This window comes from Hypanus sabinus, chromosome 14 (assembly GCF_030144855.1).
Source record: "Hypanus sabinus isolate sHypSab1 chromosome 14, sHypSab1.hap1, whole genome shotgun sequence".
In the NCBI taxonomy this organism is placed as follows: Eukaryota; Metazoa; Chordata; class Chondrichthyes; order Myliobatiformes; family Dasyatidae; genus Hypanus; species Hypanus sabinus.
Window position 1 is genome coordinate 3037559 of NC_082719.1, and position 25347 is coordinate 3062905.

General features: G+C 40.0%; 1 protein-coding gene across 1 annotated transcript in view; it reads left to right on the forward strand.

The window, feature by feature from the left end:
* wdfy3 (WD repeat and FYVE domain containing 3) overlaps positions 1 to 25347 on the forward strand; it is a 354111-nt gene that overhangs the window by 77714 nt on the left and 251050 nt on the right. Inside the window, exons 3-4 of the mRNA XM_059988693.1 lie at positions 22429 to 22552; positions 24807 to 24916. Coding sequence (XP_059844676.1) covers positions 22429 to 22552; positions 24807 to 24916 — 234 coding nt within the window. The remainder of the gene's footprint in view (positions 1 to 22428; positions 22553 to 24806; positions 24917 to 25347) is intronic.

Consider the following 25347-nt stretch of genomic DNA (forward strand, 5'->3'; position numbering starts at 1 on the left):
CATTACGTAAATAGACCCAAGTGTCTGATTAAAAAAACTCAAACTTGGAATACGTGACTGCTTGAGTAGGTTCCAGAACAGTGTTTTTCTTTTCCCCTTCAATCCTTTCGATGCAGCTACTGTTACTCTGGAAGAACAGAGGAATCTTAGGATCTACACCTATTGATCCTGTGCAAGTTGATAGGGTTGTTAAGAAGGCGTACAGTGTCTTGGCCTTCATTACTTGGGAGATTGAGTTCAGGAGCCGCAAGGAAATGTTGCAGCTCTGTAAAACCCTGTTAAATCACATTTGGAATATTGTGTTCAGTCCTGGTCGCATCATTATAAAGAGAATGTGGAAGCTTTAGAGAGAGTGTAAAGGAGATTTATTAGAATTCTGCCTCTTTTAGCTTGTCTTATGAGGAAAGACTAAGCAAGCTAGGGGTTGGAGCGAAGGAGGATGAGAGACGACTTAATAGAGGTGTACAAGATGATAAGAGGCATAAATTGAGTAGATAGCCAGTGACTTTTTTGCAGTTGGCTAATATGGGTGAATATAATCTTAATTAGAGGAATGTGTAATGGGTATATTAGAGGTAGGTTTTATACACAGAGTGCTCTGTGTAGAGCTGATAGTAGAGGCTGATATATAGTGTTAGTATTTGCAAACCAAATCAGCCAAAAGTGCTGTGGGTGATCTATCTTAGCTACCTCCTGAGGTTCCCACCATCATGTAGGAAAAAGTACAGAATTACAGTATTAGACTGACAACATTATTTTTATTCATATAAGAGATGTGCCTGTTTATTGTTTCTCCTGAATCTGTTGTGAAGGTGGTGGTGAACTGCACTTACTTCAGTGAAAGTACTTCCATAAGGTTGCTGGATAGAGGTTTCCAGGAAGTAGTGACAATAAAGAAACACTAATATATTACCAAGTCAAAACTGTGTGTAACTTGGAGGGTAACTTGCAGGTGGTGATATTCTTTTGCACCCTCAGCCCTTCTGCTCCTTCTTGGTGGAAGCTGCAGGTTAGACTTATTTTTTACTAGAGATGTTTGATGTCTGGGTATCTTGTGATTATTATCACCCATGCTTGAATATTATCTAGCTCCTGTTATTTATGGCATGAAACTGCCTCATTTTCTCAGGGTTTAGGAATGTAATTGAACATTAACCAGTTACCAATCCCACTGCTACAATGGCTACAAGAGCAGGTTGGATACCAACCATACTGCTGAGAATAATACCACCTAACCTCCTAAAGCCTTTCCATGATGGGCAATGTTCCTGGCAGCATTTATAAAATAAAACTCAATATCACATCTACAATCAAGGGCAAAGTAGTCCCTTGCAACACATGTTGATGCTGTCCACCACAGTATACTGTGCTGGTGTGTACACTCCAGTGACAGCATCAACATAAGTAGACAGCAGTTGTTTATGTAGACTTGCATGGGAAAAAAACATAAATCTGTGACCTTCCTCAGAAAGAAGGATAAGTATAACATAAGCCTGGGAACACCATCACTTGCATGTTCCAAATCCACATCTGAGTTTCGAACATGTTGCTGGTCCCAGACTCTGGTACTTCCTATGAAGACATTGTGGAAATAACTACCAGGTAAACTACAGCAGTTGAAGAAGCTGACTCATTATCAAAGACAATAAATTATAAGCATCCAACTTTGCAAAATTAAAATGTGCCTGTTGCCAGTTCAGTTTTGAAGAGTAGTTTCTTTGATGTGGTCCTTTGAACTAATAATGAAGAAGATCATCATAGATTACAGAAGGATCTTGGTAGTTAGGGAAGTAGGCTACGGAGTGGCAAATGGACTTCAGTATAGCTGAATGTGTTTGATGTATAGCTTGATGTAGTTTGATTAAGCCGATGTAGGACTTATCTATGAATGATAGGGCACTAGGGAGTGTAATGGAACAGAGGGATCTAGGAGTACAGGTGCAGAGTTTGTTGAAAACAGTGTCATAGGTAGACAAGGTGGTGAAAAAGATGTTCATCAGTTAGGGCATCGAGTATAAGTGTTGTGCCATTATGTTGTGCGTGAGTCATTTGTGAGGCTGCACTTGGAATATTGTGCACTATTCTTGTCACTTGGTATAATAACAATTTGGTTAAACCAGTAAAAGTGTAGAAAAGATTTGCAAGGGTATTACCAGGATTAGATGGACTAAGTAATACGGGTAGGTTGCCCAGGCCATGTCTTTATTCTGGAAAATTAGAAGAAGAGTGTTTAAAATTATGGGAAGCATAATTTTATGGATCATTATGGATGATGATAGTTTTTTCACCCCCTCCCAAAGCTAGGACACATAGGTTTAGGTTGAGAGGGAAAGATTTAACAGGGACCTGAGTGGCAATTTTTTCATGACAAGGGTGATGACTATCATATATGGCACTGGTTCATGTAGGTATGGTAGTGTCATTTAAGCAACACTGGGTTAGGTACATGGAGGAGTGGGGTTTGGAGGAACATGGGCCAAATGCAGGAAACTAAGACAAGCAGAGACTGCACCGTCGTTGACTGTGTAATGAGTTAGAATATCTAAGTTTCACTTGTATCTTACATTAGCAGTTGTAATTCATCCTTTCTTCCTGTATGGAGTATCCCTAATGCAGAAATTTCGCTGTCCTTATTCTTTATTTTCACAGACCAATTACATTAATCTGCATCAGTCTCTAAATTGGGATTTTCACATTAATCCAAGTCTTCTCTTTTTCTGGCCAAATAGTTCTATTCTTCTTACAAACATGGTAGCTGCTCTGTATTGGAATTCATTAATTAGAAATGTCTTGGATTCATGGATACCTGCTTCATTTTCTGTGGGATGACCCAACTTAAGTACAATGTTACCAGCTAAGGTGAAGAATTCACTAAAATTTGAAAGATTGTTGGTGATAGAGTTAATTTGCTTTTCTAGTCATTCCAATGTAAGTTTGACTTCATAAGCAAGTAAGAGATTTCCTAGGTCATTTAAAACTGCACGGTTATTCCTATGTCTTAATATGAGTCTTATACAAACTCTTAAACCTCTAAATGCTATAAACATTGACTTCCCCCCTTTAATTACTGTACTTTCAGAATTTTAATTACTGCGAGGTAGCATTTATGTAGTACTAAAATAGTTCTCTTTGTGCCCTTTTAATCTATGTATGTATGTATACTTGTTTTTGTATGTATTTGAGCTTTTATTTCTTTTGGTGTAAGCACAGTAGTTTGTTTTTCCAAAATGTTTGTATCAATGTTCATGCCATATATGTTTGGAAACCTACAGCTAAGAGCAAAGCAAGCCAATCCATTGGTCAGGATTTTGAGGCTATAATGTCTTGCTTTAGCAATTCCCTATTGTTATTGGTATTGTAGTGTATGTGTGAATTCTTGAAATTCTCATTCACTTGTAATTCTCCATTGTTGACAGATTACCTGGATGCTTTGGTGTCTCTCATATCATGTTGGATGTGTTTGAAGCTATTATTTTCTCCCTTTTTTTTTGTTTGGGTGAACAGCTCCTTCCAGCTTAAAAAAATTCTCTACAGAAGTGAGTTCAGTAGCATCATCATTGAAGCTGTTGTCATTAAAAGAATCTCTGGGCTGGAGAGAACTATGTATTCAGAGAAAGGTTTAGCTTGAAGCGTCTAAAACATCGAGCAGGAAGGGACAGGTGGTCTGCCAACACATGCTGTAATCACTGCCAGACCCCTGGGATGGCTCATTGTGCCAACCAAGATACAGGTCCAAGCCATACATCTCAGTGCTGATGGATCATCTATACTTATTGCTTCACTTGGCCTGTCCAGCAGCTCTTTAATGCACTCTTTCCACAACAAGCTCTAGATGATTCTGCACTACAGAAGTGCCAGCAGTAGGCGGGAATTTGCGCCAGGTATCTAGCAGAGCAGCACTTTAGTTTTTTTTAAAAAGAAGTACAAAGGGATGTGTATCTCAGAGCGTTCAGATTGGAGGACATTGCAATAAGGAGGTGGTACGTGAGATAGCATTATGGATTACCTGTGCTATAATGCTTATGCTTTTTAACAAATGCATTGTGCATTAAAACTTTAATACTATGTCAGTTATCTTATTATCATATTATGTACAAGACCAAGTCTTAGCAGAATGAGAGGATGAAGCTGTTTTGACCAAATGAAGGTTAAAGATGGGGATAGTATGGGAGTTAGTGAGAACAGTTAGATAATTTTTCTCAGTAGAGGGAGGGGAGAAGGCAATATAGTCAGTGTTGTGGAGCACAGAAAACAGGCCCTTCAGCTTATCTTGCCCATGTCAACTGAGATACCTATTTGGCTTATTTGCCTGCATTTGGTCCATACCATTCTACACCGGAATCTGATATCTTTTAAATGTTATAATTGTACCATTCTCCAGAACAGGGGTTGGCAACCTTTTTGCCTCTGCGGGCCAATCGTGTATTAATGAGTGGACAGTGGTCCAGATAAATGCCATTAAAAAAAAAACTTGAAATATGGGAATTATCCATTTAAATACATCTAGTTATGTTTTGCCTCAAATTAATGAATAACGCATGCTTGAAAATCATTTGTGCTTAAGGTTGCCTACCCCTGCTCCAGAACTTCCATGGCTGCTTGCACCATATATATGCAGAAAAGCTTGCCCTTCAGATCTCCTTCAAATTTTTCTTATCTTACCCTAAACCAGCACACTCCAGTATTAGACTCCCCTATATTGGGAAAAGGAGTATCTCTGCTTTATGCTGTTCATGATTTATCCATCAACCTCCTTCACTCCAGGGAAAACCATCTAAACTAATGCATTCACTAGATCAGAGGTCGGCAACCTTTACCACTGAAAGAGACATTTGGACCCGTTTCCCACAGAAAAGAAAACACTGGGAGCCACCAAACCCGTTTGCCATTTAAAATGAAACAACACTGTATACAACGTTTTTTTTTGCCTTTATGCTATGTATAAAAAAACTATAATGTGTTGCATTTATGAAATCAATGAACTCCTGCAGAGAAATCGAAATTACATTTCTGCATGCAACAAAAACATTTTGAACTCCGAAAAAAAGACTTTGGGTTGAAGGTTACTTTTAAGTAAAATACTCAATGTCTATTTGAGTCCTTCTTGTATTTATGAAAAACGCCGAACTTAAATTGTCCGCCAGCAGCAAACCAAAAATAACGTCAGCCAGCTGTCAACCTGAAAAATAAAAGGACTATTTCACTGAACAATGAAAAAATATGAATATACGTAAAATAATAGGCAATTAAAATATTTATCATACTTGTTTAATGGGATGTCTGCTCCTGGACCTCATCGCACAGCGTCTGCACATCAGGGCTGTATGACGTCACCTTCATCTTTACACAGGATCGCAAGCTGTCATCTGTGAGGCGTGCGCGATGTTTGTTTTTAATAAAGTTCATGTTGGAGAACACCTGCTCACATACATATGTGGATCCAAAGATCGACAGGACTCCAAGCGCATACTTTTTAATGTTTACATAAATGTCAGGGATAGCATTCCATGTTTCAAACACAAGTTTGTCCGGTGTGGGGAGGTTTTCAGTATCACTCCATTTGTGATTCTGAGCAAGAACGGCCTTCTGACGGGCAACATCTTCAAGGTCTGCTGTCAAGCGTCTAAGCTTGGACACCCATATGTCTTTGTCGGCTATGTCGGCCAGTTCCATCTCAAGATCAGGTTGACTCACACCTGCCAATGCAATCGTATTCAGTAGGGATGGATCGATGCTTAGGGGAGTGACCGGGAAGGATAATGTGTTTTTTTTCCTCTCTGAACTCACAGAAGCATTTCCCAAACGATGTTTGCATTGCGATGATTGCAGAATGTAAATACTCCGAATTTATCATGTCGTGAGCTTGTTTGAACTCTCTCAAATTGGGGAAGTGAGACAATGTGCCTTTCTGTAAATCTCTGGCAAGCACTGTCAACTTGCGCTCGAATGCCAAAACATTCTCCAACATGTGCAGGGCTGTGCGTCCTTTCCCCTGAAGAGCTGTGTTCAGCGTGTTCAGGTGCGCTGTCATGTCTACCGTGAAGTGTAGCTTTTCCAGCCACTCTGGCTGTTCCAGCTCAGGAAAGGTGAGCCCTTTGCTGCCCAGGAAAGTTTTCACTTCTTCCAGACACGCGACAAAGCGTTTCAGCACCTCCCCTCTGGACAGCCACCGGACTTTGTTGTGCAGCAGGAGATCAGAATATGCGCTTTCCAGCTCGTCCAGTAACAAACAGAATCGACGGTGATTTAAACTTTTTGCCATTATTTTATTGACAATCTGAATGGCAACATCCATTACTTCTGTGCATTCCGGAGGAAATGTTTGAGTGCACAGTGCCTCTTGGTGCAAGATGCAGTGAAAAGTCAGCAGCTTTCTGTCCAGCGACTTCTGCAGTAAAGCCACAAATCCCTTGTGCGCTCCTGTCATACTTGGTGCCCCATCAGTAGCTACTGACACCAGGTGGGTGGTCTTTATTCCTTTGGCTTTTAAACAATTCAAGACAGAGGTATCAACTCAATCATTTCTTCCTGTGGCCCGGCAGAGTTTACATACCGGCAGAACAGCGCTATTTGTTCAATATCACGTTTGTCTTCAGACTCGTCACAGGCAATCGAGTAGGCCACAGCTGAACTGATGTCTTTAATTTGCTGTCTTGTGATGTCTTCTGCCATTTTTTTGGTTCTGTCTTTGACAGTCTTTGCAGAGAGGGGCATATCCCTGATTTTCTGCACAATTTCACTCTTGTTTTTAAAGTCCGTGAATAGATGCTCTGAAATCTTAATGAAAGATTCTTTTATATATTCACCATCTGTAAACTGCTTCCCGTGCCTGACTATTTCCTGATTTGAAATGATTTTTGCTCAGATCAAACTTCCGCATCAGTTCCGAAACGGCTTTTTTTCTCTCATCTCCATCCGGATATTTTTGAGCAAAGGCTGTGCGTTTATTCTGGAAATGTCTTGCGACGTTTGACTTTTTGTTGTTTTCTAGTTTCTCATTGCATATTAAGCATACCGGTCTCGTCAGCAGTGAAAGCAAATGAATCTGCCCACGTATCATTAAATGTTCTGTTTTCTTCAGTCACTTTTCTTTTTTTAGAATTCTCCATAGTTAGCCTACCTTGGAACAAAAAATTAAAAGAAATCACGCACTGGCGGGTGTCAAGCATTGGCAGTGGTGACGTATATTAATAGCGACAAAATACACATTTTATTTAGATTGTACAAGATCACCATAATCTTCAAATTTAGAATTACATTTCAAAAATGAACAAACTAACATAAAATACATTTTAATTAAATACTCATCAATTATTTTCCAAAGCCACAGGGAGCCACAGCACAGAGATGAAAGAGCTGCATGCGGCTCCGGAGCCTCGGGTTGCCAACCCCTGCACTAGATAGTTAAATGTTGTGAAGTCCTCTGCCTCCATCACTCACTCAGGCATTGCATTGCAGATTCCATTCATATAGTTTGCTATTTTTTTTGCATAGGTTTTATTAAAATTACAAATTATTCTATTGCTCTAATACTATGTAGATGATCTGTTTATTTGTGACGGAACTTAATGTGTATTTTGCAGTGGAAGGAAAATAGTATTGCCCTTAATGAATAAGTAGTTTCATTTGCTCCTTTTTGCAGCTTTTGTGACAGTCTTCACAACCATAATACCTTATTTGTGCAATGTCTGTGTGTTCATTGTTCATTTTCCTTTATGCACAATGTTTTTCATTACACAAATAAACATGCAATTGCATGTACTTGTCTACTGTTGTCTAAGTAGTTATTTGCAGTTTTAATATTAAAGTACAGGTAGTAATGAACTGCCTGTACACACTTACTAAATGCATTAACCTTGCAGTTCATGAAGATTTTTTGTAGATTTTAAGATTAGCAGAACACAATCTGCTGGACAAGAGTCTTAAAAAGATCTATCTGGATCAGGATAAAATATGACTTTTGGAGTTTATTTATGCCAGAAATCTCTGTTAATCAGTTTCTTCACAGCTGCTGAATACTCATAATGCATACATTTTAAATGAATGGAAGCAGGGAAATGAGTTGACAATTTTTCAGTTTCTAAGAGAATTGTAATCACTAATAGAATCCCTTTAAGAGGAAAGATTCAGTTAGCAGAACTTTCAGCCTCTTCAGATCATTCAATTTTCCAGTCCCTTTCAAAAGTCTCTTCTGTATGTCTTTGGCACCATATGGATTTTTCTATTCCAAAATTACTAAATACATTTTCTATTCAGTGCTGTTAGTAATAAAATGAAACGACTTGTTATTTGATTGTTTAAAAGCTTGGTCAGAGGAAATGTGGAATTTACAATTTTTTAAAAAGGAAACTTTGTGGAATCAAGGTATTAATTATTTTATAAGATTTTTTTAATATTGAAATTATGCTACCAATCCCATCATAAAAAGATATGTTAGATGAGATAAAAAGTAGAAAAGATGATTTATCCTCAAAGGTGAAATGTAGTCTTAGTGGGATAGAATATATCTTTAATTTCTGAAGGAAGCAAAGATAGAAATGGAATTCTCTGTGGATGAGTTCTTGAAGGCAGTGTTTGAAAATGTTATATCCTGGGTTTAGGGGAATAATTTTGTGGAGTAGGTCATTTGTCTCCTTGACTCTTCCCTGCCACTCAATAAAACCATAACCAATTATATACCTTGACAACAATTTCTTGCATTAACCCCTTTGATTCCTTTAAAATATAAAAACCTATTGATCGCTGAATGGAATGTATTCACTAACTGAGCCTACATAACCCATTAGGTGAGATAATTCCATTTTCCCTTTAAGTAAAGGAACTGCTTCTTATTTAAAAGGATGTTCTGTCTCAATTACTTTGAGCAGAGGTGAAATTTTTTTCCTGGTATTTGAAGTAGAGGTGAACACAAGATGCTGGAAATTTTGAATAACACACAAAATGCTGTAGGAATTCAGCAATCAGGCAGCAACTATGAAGGGGAAAAAATCAGTTGACAGTTCAGTTGAGACCTAAGTATCAGCTGCTCATTTCCCTGCATAGATGCTGTCTAACTTGCTGGGTTCCTCCAGCTTTTTGTATTTGAATTGATTAAGTGTTTCCTCAAGAATAATGAAATATAAAGGAATATTTTTTATTCCTGAAAATTTTTAAAAGTATCCAATAGTTATTCTATTGTAGGCTTGGGAAGTGAGAAGACCGAAATCTGTGACTACTTTAATAGAAGCATAGAAAAACATACAGCACAATACAGGCCCTTCGGCCCACAAAGCTGTGTCGAACATGTCCTTACCTAAGAAATTATCCGGAGTTGTCCATAGCCCTCTATTTTTCTGAGCTCCATGTACCTGTCCAGGAGTCTCTTAAAAGACCCTATGGTATCTGCCTCCACCACCATTGGCGGCAGCCAATTCCTCGCACTCACCACTCTGTGTGACTAACAAACTAACTGACTTACCCCTATTATCTGCTCTGTACCTACTTCCAAGCACCTTAAAACTGTGCCCTCTTGTGCTAGCCATTTCAGCCCTGGGAAAAAGCCTCTAATTATCCACACAATCAATGTCTCTCATCTTATACACCTGTATCAGGTCACCTCTCATCCTCTGTCGCTCCAAGGAAAAACGGCCGAGTTCACTCAACCTATTCTCATAAAGCATGTTCCCCAATCCAGGCAACATCATTGTAAATCTCCTCTGCACCCTTTCTATGGTTTCTACATCCTTCTTATAGTGAGGCGACCAGAACTGAACACAGTACTCCAAGTGGGGTCTGACCAGGGTCCTATATAGCTGCAATATTACCTCTCGTCTCCTAAACTCAATCCCACGATTGATGAAGGCCAATGCACCATATGCCTTCTTAACAACAGATTCAACCTCCGCAGCTGCTTTGAGTGTCCTATGGACTTGGACCCCCAAGAGCTCTCTGATCCTCCACACTGCCAAGAGTCTTACCATTAATACTATATTCTGTCATCATATTTGACCTACCAAAATGAACCACCTCAAACTTATCTGGGTTGAACTCCATCTGCCACTTCTCAGCCCATTTTTGCATCCTGTCAATGTCCCGCTGTAACCTCTGACAGTCCTCCACACTATCCACACCACCACCAACCTTTATGTCATCAGCATATTTACTAACCCATCCCTCCACTTCTTCATCCAGGTTATTTATAAAAATCACAAAGAATAGGGGTCCCAGAAGAGATCCCTGAGGCACCCCACTGGTGACCGACCTCCATGCAGAATATGACCCATCTACAACCACTCTTTGCCTTCAGTGGGCAAGCCAGTTCTGGATCTACAAAGCAATTTCCCCATGGATCTCATGCCTCTTTACTTTCTCAATAAGCCTTGCATAGGGTACCTCGTCAAATGCCTTGCTGAAATTCATATACACTACATCTACTGCTCTTCCATCATCAATGTGTTCAGTCACATCTCAAAAAATTCAATCAGGTTCATAACACACGACCTGCCTTTCACAAAGCCACGCTGACTATTCCCTAATCATATTATGCTTCTCCAACTGTTCAAAATTCCTGCCTCTCAGGATCTTTCCCATCAACTTACTTACCACTGAAGTAAGACTCACTGTTCTATAATTTCCTGGGTTATCTCTACTCCCTTTCTTGAATAATGAAACAACATCCGCAACCCTCTGATCCTCTGGAATCTCTCCTGTCCCCATTGATGATGCAAAGATCATCAAAGATCAAAGAGACTCAGCAACCTCCTCCCTCACCTCCCACAGTAGCCTGGGGTACATCTCATCCAGTCCCAGTGACTTAACCAACTTCATGCATTCCAAAAGCTCCCGCACATCCTCTTTATTAATATCTACATACTCAAGCTTTTCAGTACACTGTAAATCATCCCTACAATCACCAAGATTTTTTTTCCGTATTGAATATTGAAGCAAAGTATTCATTAAGTAATCTGCTCTCTCCTCCAGTTCCATACACACTTTACCTCACACTTGATTGGTCCTATTCTCTCACACCTTATCCTCGTGCTTTTCTCATACTTGTAAAATGCCTTGGAGTTTTCCTTAATCCTGTCTGCCAGGGCCTTCTCATGGCCCCTTCTGGCTCTCATAATTTCTTTCTTAAGCTCCTTCCTGCTAGCCTCATAATATTCTAGATCTCTATCATTACCTAGCTTTTCGAACGGAACCTTTCGTAAGCATTAAAAGTTGATATTTTGCAAAATTATTGTTTTGCTCTATAATTATATATAGAGGTGCTAAATAAGTATCCAGAATTATTTCAATGTTATTGATGCTGCAGATTAGTTTTAGCATTTATCAGTTTGTAATTATCTAAAATGCATTGTTGCATGGTAGGCAAGAGTAGCGTTTTCAATTTTTGCTATCTGGTATGACTGGGAAGTTTTTAAAAGCCTTGGTTGCTATGCAGATAAATTTTGGAACAACTGTGTTTATTACTTAATTCCTAGTTGCTATGAGATTCTAGGGGAATAAATAAGCTCTGCTTGAGCAAAGATGACAGGATAGAGAATGATGCTAAGATGCACCCTAAGATGTGCTGGGACACATAATGTCAACTGGGGTCATCGGGTATGTTGGGGTCTTTCAACATGGGACACAAGGCAATCTGGGATGTAAGTTGCTTGAAGAGAAAATGTGAATAAGGTGTTGAAGGAAGTGGTAGATTGGGTTTCATGTATCAGACACAATTTAGTGTTAAAATTTGTGAATTCAGCTTGTATGATTCTATGTGCAAGTAAATTTTATTTTGATTGCATTTGTGTATGCGTGTACTTCTGCATATGATAATAAACTGTTTAGCTGTTATTAAAAAAGGAAGTTTGAGGCATCTGTTCTTTAAGCTTTCAGAATATAAAAAGTAGCTGTCATTGGAAACTTGTACAAATTTTTAAGGAAAGGAAGCAATGGAAGTATGTAATTAAGATTAACAATTTAGTGGCGAGAAAGGATTACAATTACGAAGAGGATTTTGGAGTTTCAAATTAGTGTTGAGAAGACCAAGTTGTAATCTGTGAGATTATGAAGAATTTTGGTAGCATGGAAAATGTTAGATAGTTTCCAGTGATTGGATTTGAGAGATATTATGTTACTGCCTTATCCAAACCCTGCAATGCAAAAAAAACATGGTGAACGTAATATGGAAAACTTCAATACTAATTATTGAAGTGAAGTTCTTTGGAAAAAAAAGGAAGTTACAGATGATGGAAAAGCGTGACATTTGGAGTCAATACTGCAACAGGATAAGAATTTTTTAAAACAAAAGTTTGAGTGGTATTTGAAAGGCCAGCTGAATGCTGACTAAAAGTTTATTCAATGTCAACAGAAGTTGTTCTTCCTCTAAGCGATCTCTGAGGATCAGGGATGACCTTTCATTCTGAGGAGTGGAATATGGCTGTGTGTGGATTGGGCAGTACAGTTTTATCCAGCAATCTAGTCCATTATCTTGCTGTGTAGCTTAGTAAAGTTTATAATTGAGAAGCATTTGTGGTGGTGCAGTTCTTTAGAGTCACAAAGCATGGAAACAGGCCTTTCAATCTGACTAGGGCTTGCTGATCAAATTGCCTACTTAGTTTGCCTATTTGACTAACTTTTATGTGCTGCAATTGTACTTATCTTTACCACTTCAAATGCATCCCATTCCACATATCTGGCACCCACTTTGTGAAAAATTGACCTTCCGGACTCCTTTAAAATTTTCCCTTCTTGTGTTAAATCTATGCTCCTCATTTTTTGACTCCTCTGGGCAAAAGGCTTCCACACTAGCTCTGCCTCTCCATGATTTTATGAAGTCACTCCTCATCTTCCGATACTTAAGGCAAAGAAAGCCCCTGTCTATCCAGTCTGTCCCTCATAACTCAGCTCTACAGCTCCCAATGCATGTGTGAGTCTTTTCTGTACCCTTTCCAGTTTATTGACATTGATCCTAAAGGTCACCGACCAGAGGTAACCACAATGTCTTGTACAGTGGCAACACGATGTCCTAATTCCTGCAGTGTGCTCCCCCTTTCTGATCTCCCTGTCTAGCTCTCTTGAGTCCATTCTTAAGCTCCTATCAGTTTGTGCAAAATTTCATCAGTTATTTCGTGGCCCACTTCCCAGTTGTTCTAGATCCTGTTGGGGTCTCACTCCAAAACATCAACCCGTTATTCCTTTCCGTAGATTCTGTCTGCCTTTCCAAGTTCCTCCAGCATTTTGTGTGTATTAATCTGGATTTCCAGCATCTGCAGAATATCTTGTTTCTAATTTTAAACCACTTTCTTCACTGTCCACTGTACCAATATTTTACTGTCATTTGCAAGCTTATTAACTATGACAGCTGCATTTTCATCCAGATTATTAATATTAATAACAAACAACATTAAATCCAGCACCGATCCTGTAGCACACTGCTGGTCACAGGCCTCCAATCCAATAAGCAACTGTCCACTATCAAACACTAATTCTTACCAGTAAGCCAATTTGTATCCATAATTTGCAGATTGCAATGATCCAAAAGTAACTGATCTTTCAAATGATCTTTCAGAGAAAACTTATCAAAATAAGATACAGGATTATAAAACAGAGAAACATAAACATGGCATCAGCAGCAATATTGTGTGTGGTATCTATGAGAGACAAAGGGAAATGATTGTAGTTGGGTGGCAGTGAATTCGGAACAAGGATAGGGCTACTTAATTTTTAGATTTTCTCTGTTTACACAGGAGGAAAAACACCTGATTACTTAATTTTAACTCTTGTTTATTTGGCTATTAATTAGACCAATAAAATGCATGGTGGGTTCTCATGTGCTTTTTTTTGTGGTGCGTGGAAGGGAAAAATGAGAACCAAATTTGGAGACCGTTTCGTTGGGCACTTCCGCTCTATCTGCCAAAAACAGAACTTCCTGGTGGCCATTTTAATTCCGATTCCCATTCGTGTTCTGGCAATGATGGTCCATTGACTCCTGTGCCAAGATGAAGCCACCCTTAGGGTGGAGGAGCAACACCTTATATTCTGTCTGGGTAGCCTCTAACCTGATGCCATGAATATCAATTTCTCTTTCTGGTTAAAAATAAGTATTTCCCTCCCCCTCCCCTTTCCTCTATTTCCCACTCAGGTCTCTTACTTCTCACATGACTTTTTCCCTTGGGTCCACTCTTCCTTTCCTTTATCCTATGATCCACTCTCCTTTCCTCTCGTTTCTTTTTCTCCAGCCCTTGACCTTTCCCACCCACTTGGCTTCACTTATCAACTTCCAGCTAGCCTCTTTCCCACCCCCTCCCCAGTCCTGAAGAAGGGTCTTGGCCCTTCCATAGATGCTGTCCGACCTGTTGTGTTCCACCAGCATTTTGTGTGTGCTGCACCAAAAGGAAGATGTGTGATAGTAGAGCAACAGGAAAAAAATAGGCTAGGAATAGCATTATAGGATGCAAAGTAATGGGGATGGTCTAAATACGAGATCAGTGTTGAGCAAAATATTGAAATTCAAATGATTGTGATATGCCTAATTGAAAGAGAAGATGCTATCCCGGAGTTTCAGTGCAACAGTGTAAGAGAAATGAACACAGGTCAGAGTGAGAATGACACTCATTTTATTATTGAAGTATGTATGCAGAATACAACTCTGAGATTTGTCTTTGGAAGCTCAAAGAATGAAAATTTTATCTATAATACTGAAGTTTGCAGATAGTCAAGTGATGTCTGACTGCCTCAAGCAGGAGCATCAACCAATTGACAATCAAAATGAGAGCCAATATGTATACAGTGGGTTCTGAATGAAATAGATATTTTATTGATCCCCAATAAAATTATACTGTCATAGGAGTATTACAACTGCACAGATATACAAATGTTAGAAGAGAAGTAATAAAGAATAAAAAATAAGTTACCTCAAACAACCTAACAAGAGGGGGTTCATCACTTCCCCAACTCTAGCTTGACTCATGATAGAGAGTAATGACCAAGGCTATCAGATGTCCTTGCTGAAGGTCAATATTTTCATCTTAATCCAAAAGAAATTTCTCAATGATTTTGGAAAGAAAAATACAGTTAAACTATTTTAATACAGTGGAAACATTTGAGATCAATTATGTGTAGTCGGATTTTTAAGGTAATTATTCCACGATTTTACTGCATGTTGACAGCCCAGTTTATAATGGACTAATAGAATGATAGAATTAAAGGTATTTAATTCATCCCATGTTAATGATCCTTTCAGAGGTTTTTTTTTGCCAAGATGGAAGGTCTAAACTCCATTATTCTTCATAGCTTCTGCTTTCAACAAAATTATTTGTTGCCAGAGCGTTATTTTTAAGCTGAGGTTTGGCAGACAGAGCTGGGGGCCAGAGTGGTTGTGATGCATCTAAGAATAACACAGTATGATCAGAACTTCCTCTGGCTAACATTCTACAGCAGGGGTTCCCAACCTGGAGTCCACAGACCTCCTAGTTGATGGCATTAAAATGGTTGGGAACCCCTTCTCTACAGCTTTGGCTTTGTACTTAGTGTTTGGTTGATTTATACTCTTCATTCAACCGTAGATGAATGTAGTCAAATGAAACAGCAGTCATTTAGGGCCAAGGAACAAAACCATGACCAATGGCAAATAACACATATGGTTATGATTTCGGGGGGGGGGGGTGAAGTACAGCCCCTGAGTGACATGACCATAGAATTGATGCTGCTAAACTTGATATTTAATAAATTTATGTTGCATTTGTATTGCCAATATGCATTATGGGCATCACAGCTGGTAATTTCTTAACTGTCTTTGATACAATTGTTGTTCCTAGTTTAGAATTATTTGCAGATAGAGTTTAAATTTAGATCCTGCATCTGAGCATATACAATATAAACTTAAAAGTTGATTCAGTAAAGGGTTCTGAGATACACACCAGGTGTTTATGACTTTAGCCAGCAAATATTATTTTCTATCCTAGCCAAATTTATGTTTATTGCAGTGCTTGTTAAAGAATCCACTGTTGAGTTTATGCAAAACCCTGCGTGTGAACTTTTCTTGTAGTTTTAAATTGAGCTAGTAGAAAGATTGTTTGATCTCAACTCATGGGGAAGAATAGGATGTATGATTCACTTAAAAACACACATAGACTTGTGGGAAATTATGTGGTTAAATTGCATATGTGAGACTGCAAATGTTGGAGCCTAGAGAAAAAAACTAAACTGCTGGAAGAACTCAGTAGGTCAAGCAGTATCTATGGAGGTCAAAAAAAATGATGATGTTTTGAGTGGAAACTCTGCACCCAGGACTGAGATTGTAGAGGGAAGATGGGCGACAAATAGGAATGAGAGGGAGAGCGTACTGGAAGCTTGTAGGTGATAGGTGGAACCAAATGAAGATGGGAAGATTGGCAGATGGGTGGGGTTAGAGAGAGTATTGAGTGAGAGGCTGCTAGACTATAGGTGGTAATATAAAAATGAACAAAATAGCAGGCAACACAAAATGTTGGAGGAACTCTGCACTTTGTGTGTTTTGCTTTGGATCTCCAGCATCTGTTGATCTTCTCATGTTTGTGAAAATAGCAGGCAGATGGAATCAGGTGGGTGGAGAAGGAGAAGGTGAAGGATAGATACAGAGGGTGGAGGTTAGAGTTGGAAACAGGGAGGAATGATGGGCAGATCGAGGCAGTTTGGGGAGGCAATAGCAAAGTTGAATGTTTGAATAAGAAACATAGGTAGATACAGTAGGTACATAAGATGAGGGAGGGTGAGTTTTATAGGTAACAAGTGGGAGTTAAAGTAGGTTACCAGAAGTTGGAAATTTCAGATACAATCCACTAGAGAATCGGCTATTCTGGATTGCCTGTTGTGCAACAAACCAGAATTGATTAGAGAGCTTAAGGTAAAAGAACCCTTAGGGGCAAGTGATCATAATATAGTTGAATTCACTGTGGAATACACTAGCAGTATGGTGGAAGTTCCAGAGGTCGGGGGCATGAAGTGTGTGAAGCTACCGTAACTAACGAGAAGGTTCTTGGAAAACTGAAAGGTCTGAAGATAGATAAGTCACCTGGACTAGATGGTGTACACCCCAGAATTCTAAAATACATGGCTGAAGAGATTGTGGAGGCATTAGCAATAATCTTTCAAGAATCACTTAATTGCTATATTTCTTCGCTATTCTTGGTTGGTGCAGCTGTAACGTAACCCGGTTTCCCTCAGGATCAATAAAGTCTGTCTGTCTGTCTTGAATGGTTCCTCAAGAAAGGTAAATTGCAATTGTCAGTCCACTCTTCAAGAAGGGAGAGAGGCAGAAACAAGGAACCTGCAGACCAGTTAGTCTGACCTCAGTGGTTGGAAAGATGTTGGAGTCGGTTATTAAGGTTGATGTCTCAGGGAACTTGGAGGCACATGATAAAATAGGCCATAGTTGGCATTGGTTTCCTCAAGGGACAGTCTTGTCTGACAAATCTGTTGGAATTCTTTAAAGAAATAGCAAGCAGGATGGACAAAGGAATATCAATTGATGTTGTGCATTTGGATTTCAGAAAGCCTTTGACATAGTGCCACACTTGAAGCTGTATAAAAAGCCACAAGCCCAAGGTATTACAGGAGAGGTTCTAGCATGGAAAAAGCAGTGGCGGAGTGGCAGGAGGCAAAGTGTGGGAATAAAGGGAACCTTTTCTGGCTAGCTGCCAGTGACTAGTGGTATTCCACAAGGGTCTGGTTGGGAACTAATTCTTTTTTATGTTGTATGTCAATGACTTGGATAATGGAATTGATGATTTTGTTGCTAAGTTTGTGGATGATACGAAGATAGTTAGAGGGGCAGGTAGTTTTGAGGAGGTAGAAAGGCTACAGAAGTGTATAGACAGATTGGGAGAATGGGCAAAGAAATGGCAGATGGAATACAGTGTTGGGAAGTGTATTGTGCATTTTGGTAGAAGGGTTGACCATTTTTGAAATGGGGAGAAAATATAAAAAACTGAGGTGCAATGGATCTTGGGAGTCCTTGTGCAGGATACCCTAAAGGTCAATTTGCAGATTGAATCTGGTGTGGAAGATAAATGTGATTTTAGCAATTATTTCAAGAGGACTAGAATATAAAAGCAAGGAGGTAATGTAGAAACTTTATAAACCACAGGTGAGGCTCACTTGGTAACACGTACAACACGCTGGAGGAACTCAGCAGGTCAGGCAGCATAATGAACAGTCAACGTTTCAGGCCGAGACCCTTCGTCAGGACTGAAGAGGGAGGGGGCAGGGGCCCCATAAAGAAGGTGGGGGGAGGGTGGGAAGGAGAAGGCTGGTAGGTGCCAGGTGAAAAATCAGTAAGGGGAAAGATCAAGGGGTAGGGGAGGGGATAGGCAGGAAAGGTGAAGAAGGAATGTAAGAGGAAAGCACTATGGATAGTAGAAGGAGGCGGAACCATGAGGGAGGTGATAGGCAGCTGTAAGAGGAGGCAGAGTGAAACTGGGATGGGGGAAGGGAGGGGGAGGGAATTACCGGAAGTTGGAGAATTCAATGCTCATGCCAATGTTCCTCCTGCATGTTGTGCATGTTGCTTTGACCCCAGCATCTGCGGAGTATTTTGTGCTTTTGTGGCACACTTGGTGTCTTATGAGCAGGATTTGGTCCCTTATCTTAGAAAGGATGTGCTGAAACTGGAGAGGGTTCAAAAGAGATTCATGAAAATGATCCTAGGATTGAAAGACCTGTCATATGAGGACTGTTTGATGGCTCAGGCCCTGTATTCACTAGAATTCAGAAGAATGAGGGGTGACCTCATTGAAACCTATTGATGGTGAAATGCCTTGATGCAGTGCATGTGGAGAGTTTTAAGACCAGAGGATACAGCCTCAGAATAGAGGGTCATCCTTTTTGAATGAAGATGAAGAGGAATTTCTTCAGCCAGAGAGTGGTGAATCTGTGGAATTCTTTGCCTCCGGCAGCTGTGGAAGCCAAGTCTTTATGTATATTTAAGACAGAGGTTTATAGTTTCTTGATTGGATAGGGCATGAAGGGATGTGGAGAGAAGGCAGGAGATTGGGGCAAAGGAAAAAAATCAATCAGCTATGATGAAATGGTGGAGAGGACTTGATGGGCCAAATGGCCTAACCCTGTTCCTATATCTTACTGTATTTTTATAAATTCTGTAGGAATAGGGTCTACTTGAGTTCATAAGTTGCACAGGGATCAAGTTTAGATGAGTTTAAAAGGGCATTGAGAACTATGGTCCTAGTGATTTTAAAAGAGGTATGGGCTCACCAGGGCCCTATGTATTTTAAGGGGATGTGGGGAATAGAAGTCCCGTGAGTTGAAAGGGAGCATGGGAAATGGGCATCCAGTGAGTTGAAAGGGAGTGTGGGGAATGGGCATCCAGTGTGTGGAAAATGGTGATCCAGTGAGTTGAAAGGGAGTGTGGGAAATGGGCATCCAGTGAGTTGAAAGGGAGTGTGGGGAATGGGCATCCAGTGTGTGGAAAATGGTGATCCAGTGAGTTGAAAGGGAGTGTGGGAAATGGGCATCCAGTGAGTTGAAAGGGAGTGTGGGGAATAGGCATCCAGTGTGTGGAAAATGGCGATCCAGTGAGTTGAAAGGGAGTGTGGGAAATGGGCATCCAGTATGGGAAATGGGGATCCAGTGAGTTGAAAGGGAGTGTGGGAAGTGGGGATCCAGTGAGTTGAAAGGGAGTGTGGGAAATGGGGATCCAGTGAGTTGAAAGGGAGTGTGGGGAATGGGTATCCAGTATGGGAAATGGGGATCCTGTGAGTTGAAAGGGAGTGTGGGAAATGGGTATCCAGTATGGGAAATGGGGATCCAGTGAGTTGAAAGGGAGTGTGGGAAATGGGTATCCAGTATGGGAAATGGGGATCCAGTGAGTTGAAAGGGAGTGTGGGAAATGGGCATCCAGTATGGGAAATGGGGATCCAGTGAGTTGAAAGGGAGTGTGGGAAGTGGGCATCCAGTGAGTTGAAAGGGAGTGTGGGAAATGGGGATCCTGTGTATGGGAAATGGGGATCCAGTGAGTTGAAAGGGAGTGTGGGAAATGGGCATCCAGTGTGTGGGAAATGGGGATCCAGTGAGTTGAAAGGGAGTGTGGGAAATGGGCATCCAGTGTGTGGGAAATGGGGATCCAGTGAGTTGAAAAGGAGTGTGGGAAATGGGCATCCAGTGTGTGGGAAATGGGGATCCAGTGAGTTGAAAGGGAGTGTGGGAAATGGGCATCTAGTGTGTGGGAAATGGGGATCCAGTGAGTTGAAAGGGAGTGTGGGAAATGGGGATCCAGTGAGTTGAAAGGGAGTGTGGGAAATGGGGATCCAGTGAGTTGAAAGGGAGTGTGGGAAATGGGGATCCAGTGAGTTGAAAGGGAGTGTGGGAAATGGGCATCCAGTGAGTTGAAAGGGAGTGTGGGGAATGGGCATCCAGTGTGTGGAAAATGGCGATCCAGTGAGTTGAAAGGGAGTGTGGGAAATGGGCATCCAGTATGGGAAATGGGGATCCAGTGAGTTGAAAGAGAGTGTGGGAAGTGGGGATCCAGTGAATTGAAAGGGAGTGTGGGAAATGGGGATCCAGTGAGTTGAAAGGGAGTGTGGGAAATGGGTATCCAGTATGGGAAATGGGGATCCAGTGAGTTGAAAGGGAGTGTGGGAAATGGGCATCCAGTGTGTGGGAAGTGGGGATCCAGTGAGTTGAAAGGGAGTGTGGGAAATGGGCATCCAGTGTGTGGGAAATGGGGATCCAGTGAGTTGAAAGGGAGTATGGGAAAAGGAAATCCCAGTTAGTGTAGCTATGACAAATGGTGGCATGTTGAGTTTCATGAGAATCCTGGAAACGGGGCCCTTATGATTTTAAAGCAAATATGAGAAGTGGACCCAGGGAGGACTTGCGTTTAAGGGAAGCATTGGAATTGGGTCCACCAGTGTGTGAAAATGTATAGGAAATGGGGTTCAGAGAGCCCAATGCTGAACTGTTTTTCAAAACAATTGGTGTGCATTATTGGACTTTTTCTATTCAATTTTCACCATTATTACAATTGGAATGTCATCCACTTTGGAATGAAAATTGATAATCAAGATTATTATTGATATAGTGAAAGATTGTAGTATGCTGTTGTGCAGAGGGATTAGGAGTGCCGATGTTTGAATTGCAAAAGGTTGGTTGCATTTACAAAAGTCTATCGAGGCGAATGGAATCGTGCCTTCATTGCTCGAGGGTCTGAATTTAAGAGCAGGGATTTTATGGTGCAACTGTGCAGGACACTGCTGAGGCCTTAGCTGGAGAATTGCATGCATTTCTGTTTTCCTTACTTGAGAAAAGATGTACTAGCTTTGGAGGGACTGTAGATAAGGTTTACGGCTTGATTCTGGAGATGATGGAGGTGAGGGATGGTAAGCCTCTGAGAAGAGATTGTGTTGACTGGGTCTGTACTCGATAGAATTCCAAAAAGATGAGAGGGAATCTTATCAAATCCACTTCGACAGGCTGGCTAAACCAGTTGAGGATAGCTGGTGGCCTCATACCCTAGTGAGATAGGGACATGCCTGTTCTAGCATGCAGTCTGCTCCAGTGGACTGGGTGAATGAGATCTTCAGTAAGATCCAACAACCAGGAAGGTGGTGCTGCAGTGCTCCGTGGAGAGAAAAGGGTATGATTGGGCACAGAAGACATTATAGTCGTCCAGTGGAAACAAGGAAGACCCCAGTTTGTGCCACTTGTTCATCCCACTGGACTTGAATTTCTAAGGCCAAGAGAGTTCTACTGCCCCAGTGCAATGGCCTTTTCACTTTTAAAAACTCTGCCTCACAGGTCTCCTGTCATTATTGTACATGACAGACAGCTACCATTTGAGACAAGGTAGAGGAATTAAGGGTTAACCAAATTGGTCATGATCTTATGGATAGCAAATCAGACTCGATGGGCCAGATGGTCTACCACTTTTCATATTTATTTTCATGTGGAGCATTCAACAGCTTTTGCCATTGTAACACAGGAATATGCAGCAACTTCCAGAACATGAGATTTACAAGTTGCTGTCAGTAGTTTCCTGCTTTCCCATTGTATGTGTTGTTCAGTAAACATCTCCAGCATAATCTTTGGCAATCAGTGTGTTGGTCATACCTTCAGGTATTTAGGAACAAATCTGGATTATTGAGGCTATGTACGTAAAAATTCTGTGACCCATGACATTAGGCTGTTATTAAGCTGCTCCCAGTTTGTGCTTGTTATTCCCTGAATGTTATATCTGAGAATTTTTTGACTTCAACCTGAATGATGGCATAATTTTTGAGGGGTGTTTAAGATCCCTATACCTGTTCTTAAGAATGATCAAAATCCTGGAAGATGTAATCCTTGCAACAGAGAACACCTAATGTATTGGAGCAGTCTTTTAAGTTTAAAAGTATTTTGCCACTGTCCACAAAATATAGGCTTTATCTTACATTGGTGAAATTTGCACTTTTGTCCCCCATCTTTCAGGTATTTGGAAATGCTCCCTCTGGCACTATGACCGAGAAGTTTTCAGATCTGTTGCAATTTGCTGCCCAGGTGTCACGCTTGATGGTAACAGAAATCAGGAGAAGAGCCTCAAACAAATCTACAGGTAATTGATACATGGTTTCAGTTGAAAGTTACCATTTGAAAGTTTTGTGGTGTTTGGAGATGAGCACAGAAGAAATGATAAGACCGTAAGATATAGGAGCAGAATTAGGCCAATGGGCCCATCGAGTCTTCTCTGCCTTTACATCATGGCTGATCCATTTCCTTCTCAGCCTCAGTCTTCTGCCTATAATGATATAAATTTATATATATACACACACACGCACGCGCACACACACACACACACACACACACACACACACACACACACACACACACACACACACACACAAACTCTTCTCATCCTTATCTCTGCTGAATCCTGAGTTTATCCTTTGTTCTATTTATAATTTACAGCTTATTAATCTTAATGTATTATTGTATTATATAATGTAATAGAGATTTTCATTATAACTTCAGGTTTTAAAATTTGGAGCATTAGATCTCAATTTAGAGTTTCTTGGGTTCACATAACTCTTCAATGTACTTGCCATTCAAATTTGTCCATTTCTTCTATTTCCGTCATTGCTGTCTTTAACTAGTGCTGCTTGATATGCCATTGCGTGTAAATCTTGCTTCATGTCAGTAGATAATTGAGGTTCTTATCCTACTTCACTTAAAAATTTCCTTCTTTCTACCTATCTATAACCAAATTTTAATAATTTCTCATGAATTATTTTTGATAAGATCGACACTAGTTTGAAATCCATTTAATTGGGGCCTGCTAAAAAGAAAATTTCAGCTCTTTAATTTCTAGACTTCAGATTAGATAAGCCCATATGCCAGAAAGAATGAATTATGGATGACTACTCTATCAATTACTTGTTTGAATTTTTGTCGTCTTGTTTCAGCAAAACCTGCAGATATTTATGTAATTTAAATTTATGATTGTTGTCAAGTTGCTGCTGTTTTCTGCATACCAAAGTGTAAGATATGCAGGATAAAATATTCAATTAAAAGAAATAATGAAAAATAAATGCTTAAAATTGATTGATGCTATCCACCACCTTGGCTGAAAAATGTCCATTGACCACCATCCATTGTTTTTTGTCAGGTCATAACAATTCTTCCACTTTCATTTTATTTCTGTGCTTTTGACATCTTATAAAGCCAATGTGGTACTTAGCTAAATGCCTTTTAAGGTCCATTTACACAACATAGTGGCCACTTTATTAGGTACACCTGTATACCTCGTTAATGCCAATATCTGATCAGGCAATCATATGGCAGTGACTTGATGCATAAAAGTATGCAGGTATAGTCAAGAGATTCAGTTCAAACCAAACATCAAAATGGGAAGAAATGTGATCTAAGTGACTTTGACCATGGAGTGATTAGTGCCAGGCGGTGGTTTGAGTATCTCAGAAACTGCTCATCTTCTGTGATTTTCATGCACAATAGTTTCTAAGTTTAATGGAGAATAGTGTAAGAAATATCATGCATTCAGTGAGCGGCTGTTCTGTGGACGAAAGCACCTTGTTAATGAGAGTGGCCGAATGACACACTGGTTTAAACTGACAGGAAGGTAACAAAAAATCAGATAACCATGCATTACAACAGTGCTGTACAGAAGACCTTCTCTGAATGCACATTTTGAACCTTGAAGTGAATGGGCTACAGCAGCAGAGCACTTTACCTTTAGTGACCAAGATGCATTCAGTAATATTCTTTCAAGTACTTTCCATTTTTACCTTGTCTCATATATGAAGTGTTTTTAATATAGCCTACACCATTCCCTTCCTCCATAAAGATGGGTGGGGTGTGCTCTCTTAACAGTTTACCACGTCTTTTTCTTGCCTGTGGAAATTTTTTTTTCTTGGAAACTGTATAAGCTTTCCCAAATGATTACTTGCACTTTGTTTCTGAAGTGTTTCAAAGATCAGTTTAGTGTTGCTTGCTACTGCTTTTCTACAGGCACTTCAAATTTCTTAATCAACTTGGCTATTTTTTCTGTTTCCTGAATGTTATCTGAATCTTGACCCTGATAAATGTCATGTACCTTATTCAGTTTTGATTAATTTGTATAGCTATTTGTCTCACTTTTCCATTGTAAAACTTTTGGAAAAGTTTGTTCATTCATAGAATATTTATTTGTGATGCTTTGTGGCATTGAGTACCAACTTTTATTTTTCAATGTCTATTATTATCAAATAATGAAACGTACACTATTTTGTGACAGCAGGAGCACATTCTGTGACATTTCTAGTTATTAGCACAATGATTAGTTTTGTCTACTTATAATCTCCTTCTGTCAACAGAGGCAGCTAGTCGTGCCATTGTCCAGTTTTTGGAAATTAATCAAAGTGAAGAATCAAGTAGAGGATGGATGCTTCTCACTACAATCAACTTACTGGCGTCATCAGGACAGGTTATTTTACATGTAACAAATAGCATGAAATAGAGCTTAAACGCGAGATTCTGCCAAAGCTAGAAATCCAGAGCAACACACAAAATTCTGGAGGAACTCAGTAGGTCAGGTCAGGCAGACTGAATAAAAATGGTTGGCCACTGGTAAATCCTTTCTGTTGTGGACCCAAATGGAATATGAGATGTTATGAGAAAATGAAATAGAGCTTCCTGGGATAGCTGGAATCTTCTCTCCCACTTTTCTCAATTTCTTCTCTTCCCCGCCCCCTCACTACCCATCTCTATCTGCTCCTGTTCATAACATGCCAGTTTTCCTCTGTTAAAAGAGGAAAGAGCCACTGGTGACCTGACTCTGCACTTTACTATGAATTGGAAACTGGCGATGATTTTGCAATGTAGCTGGCTTTGACTGAAGGCTAGAACTGAAGTGTT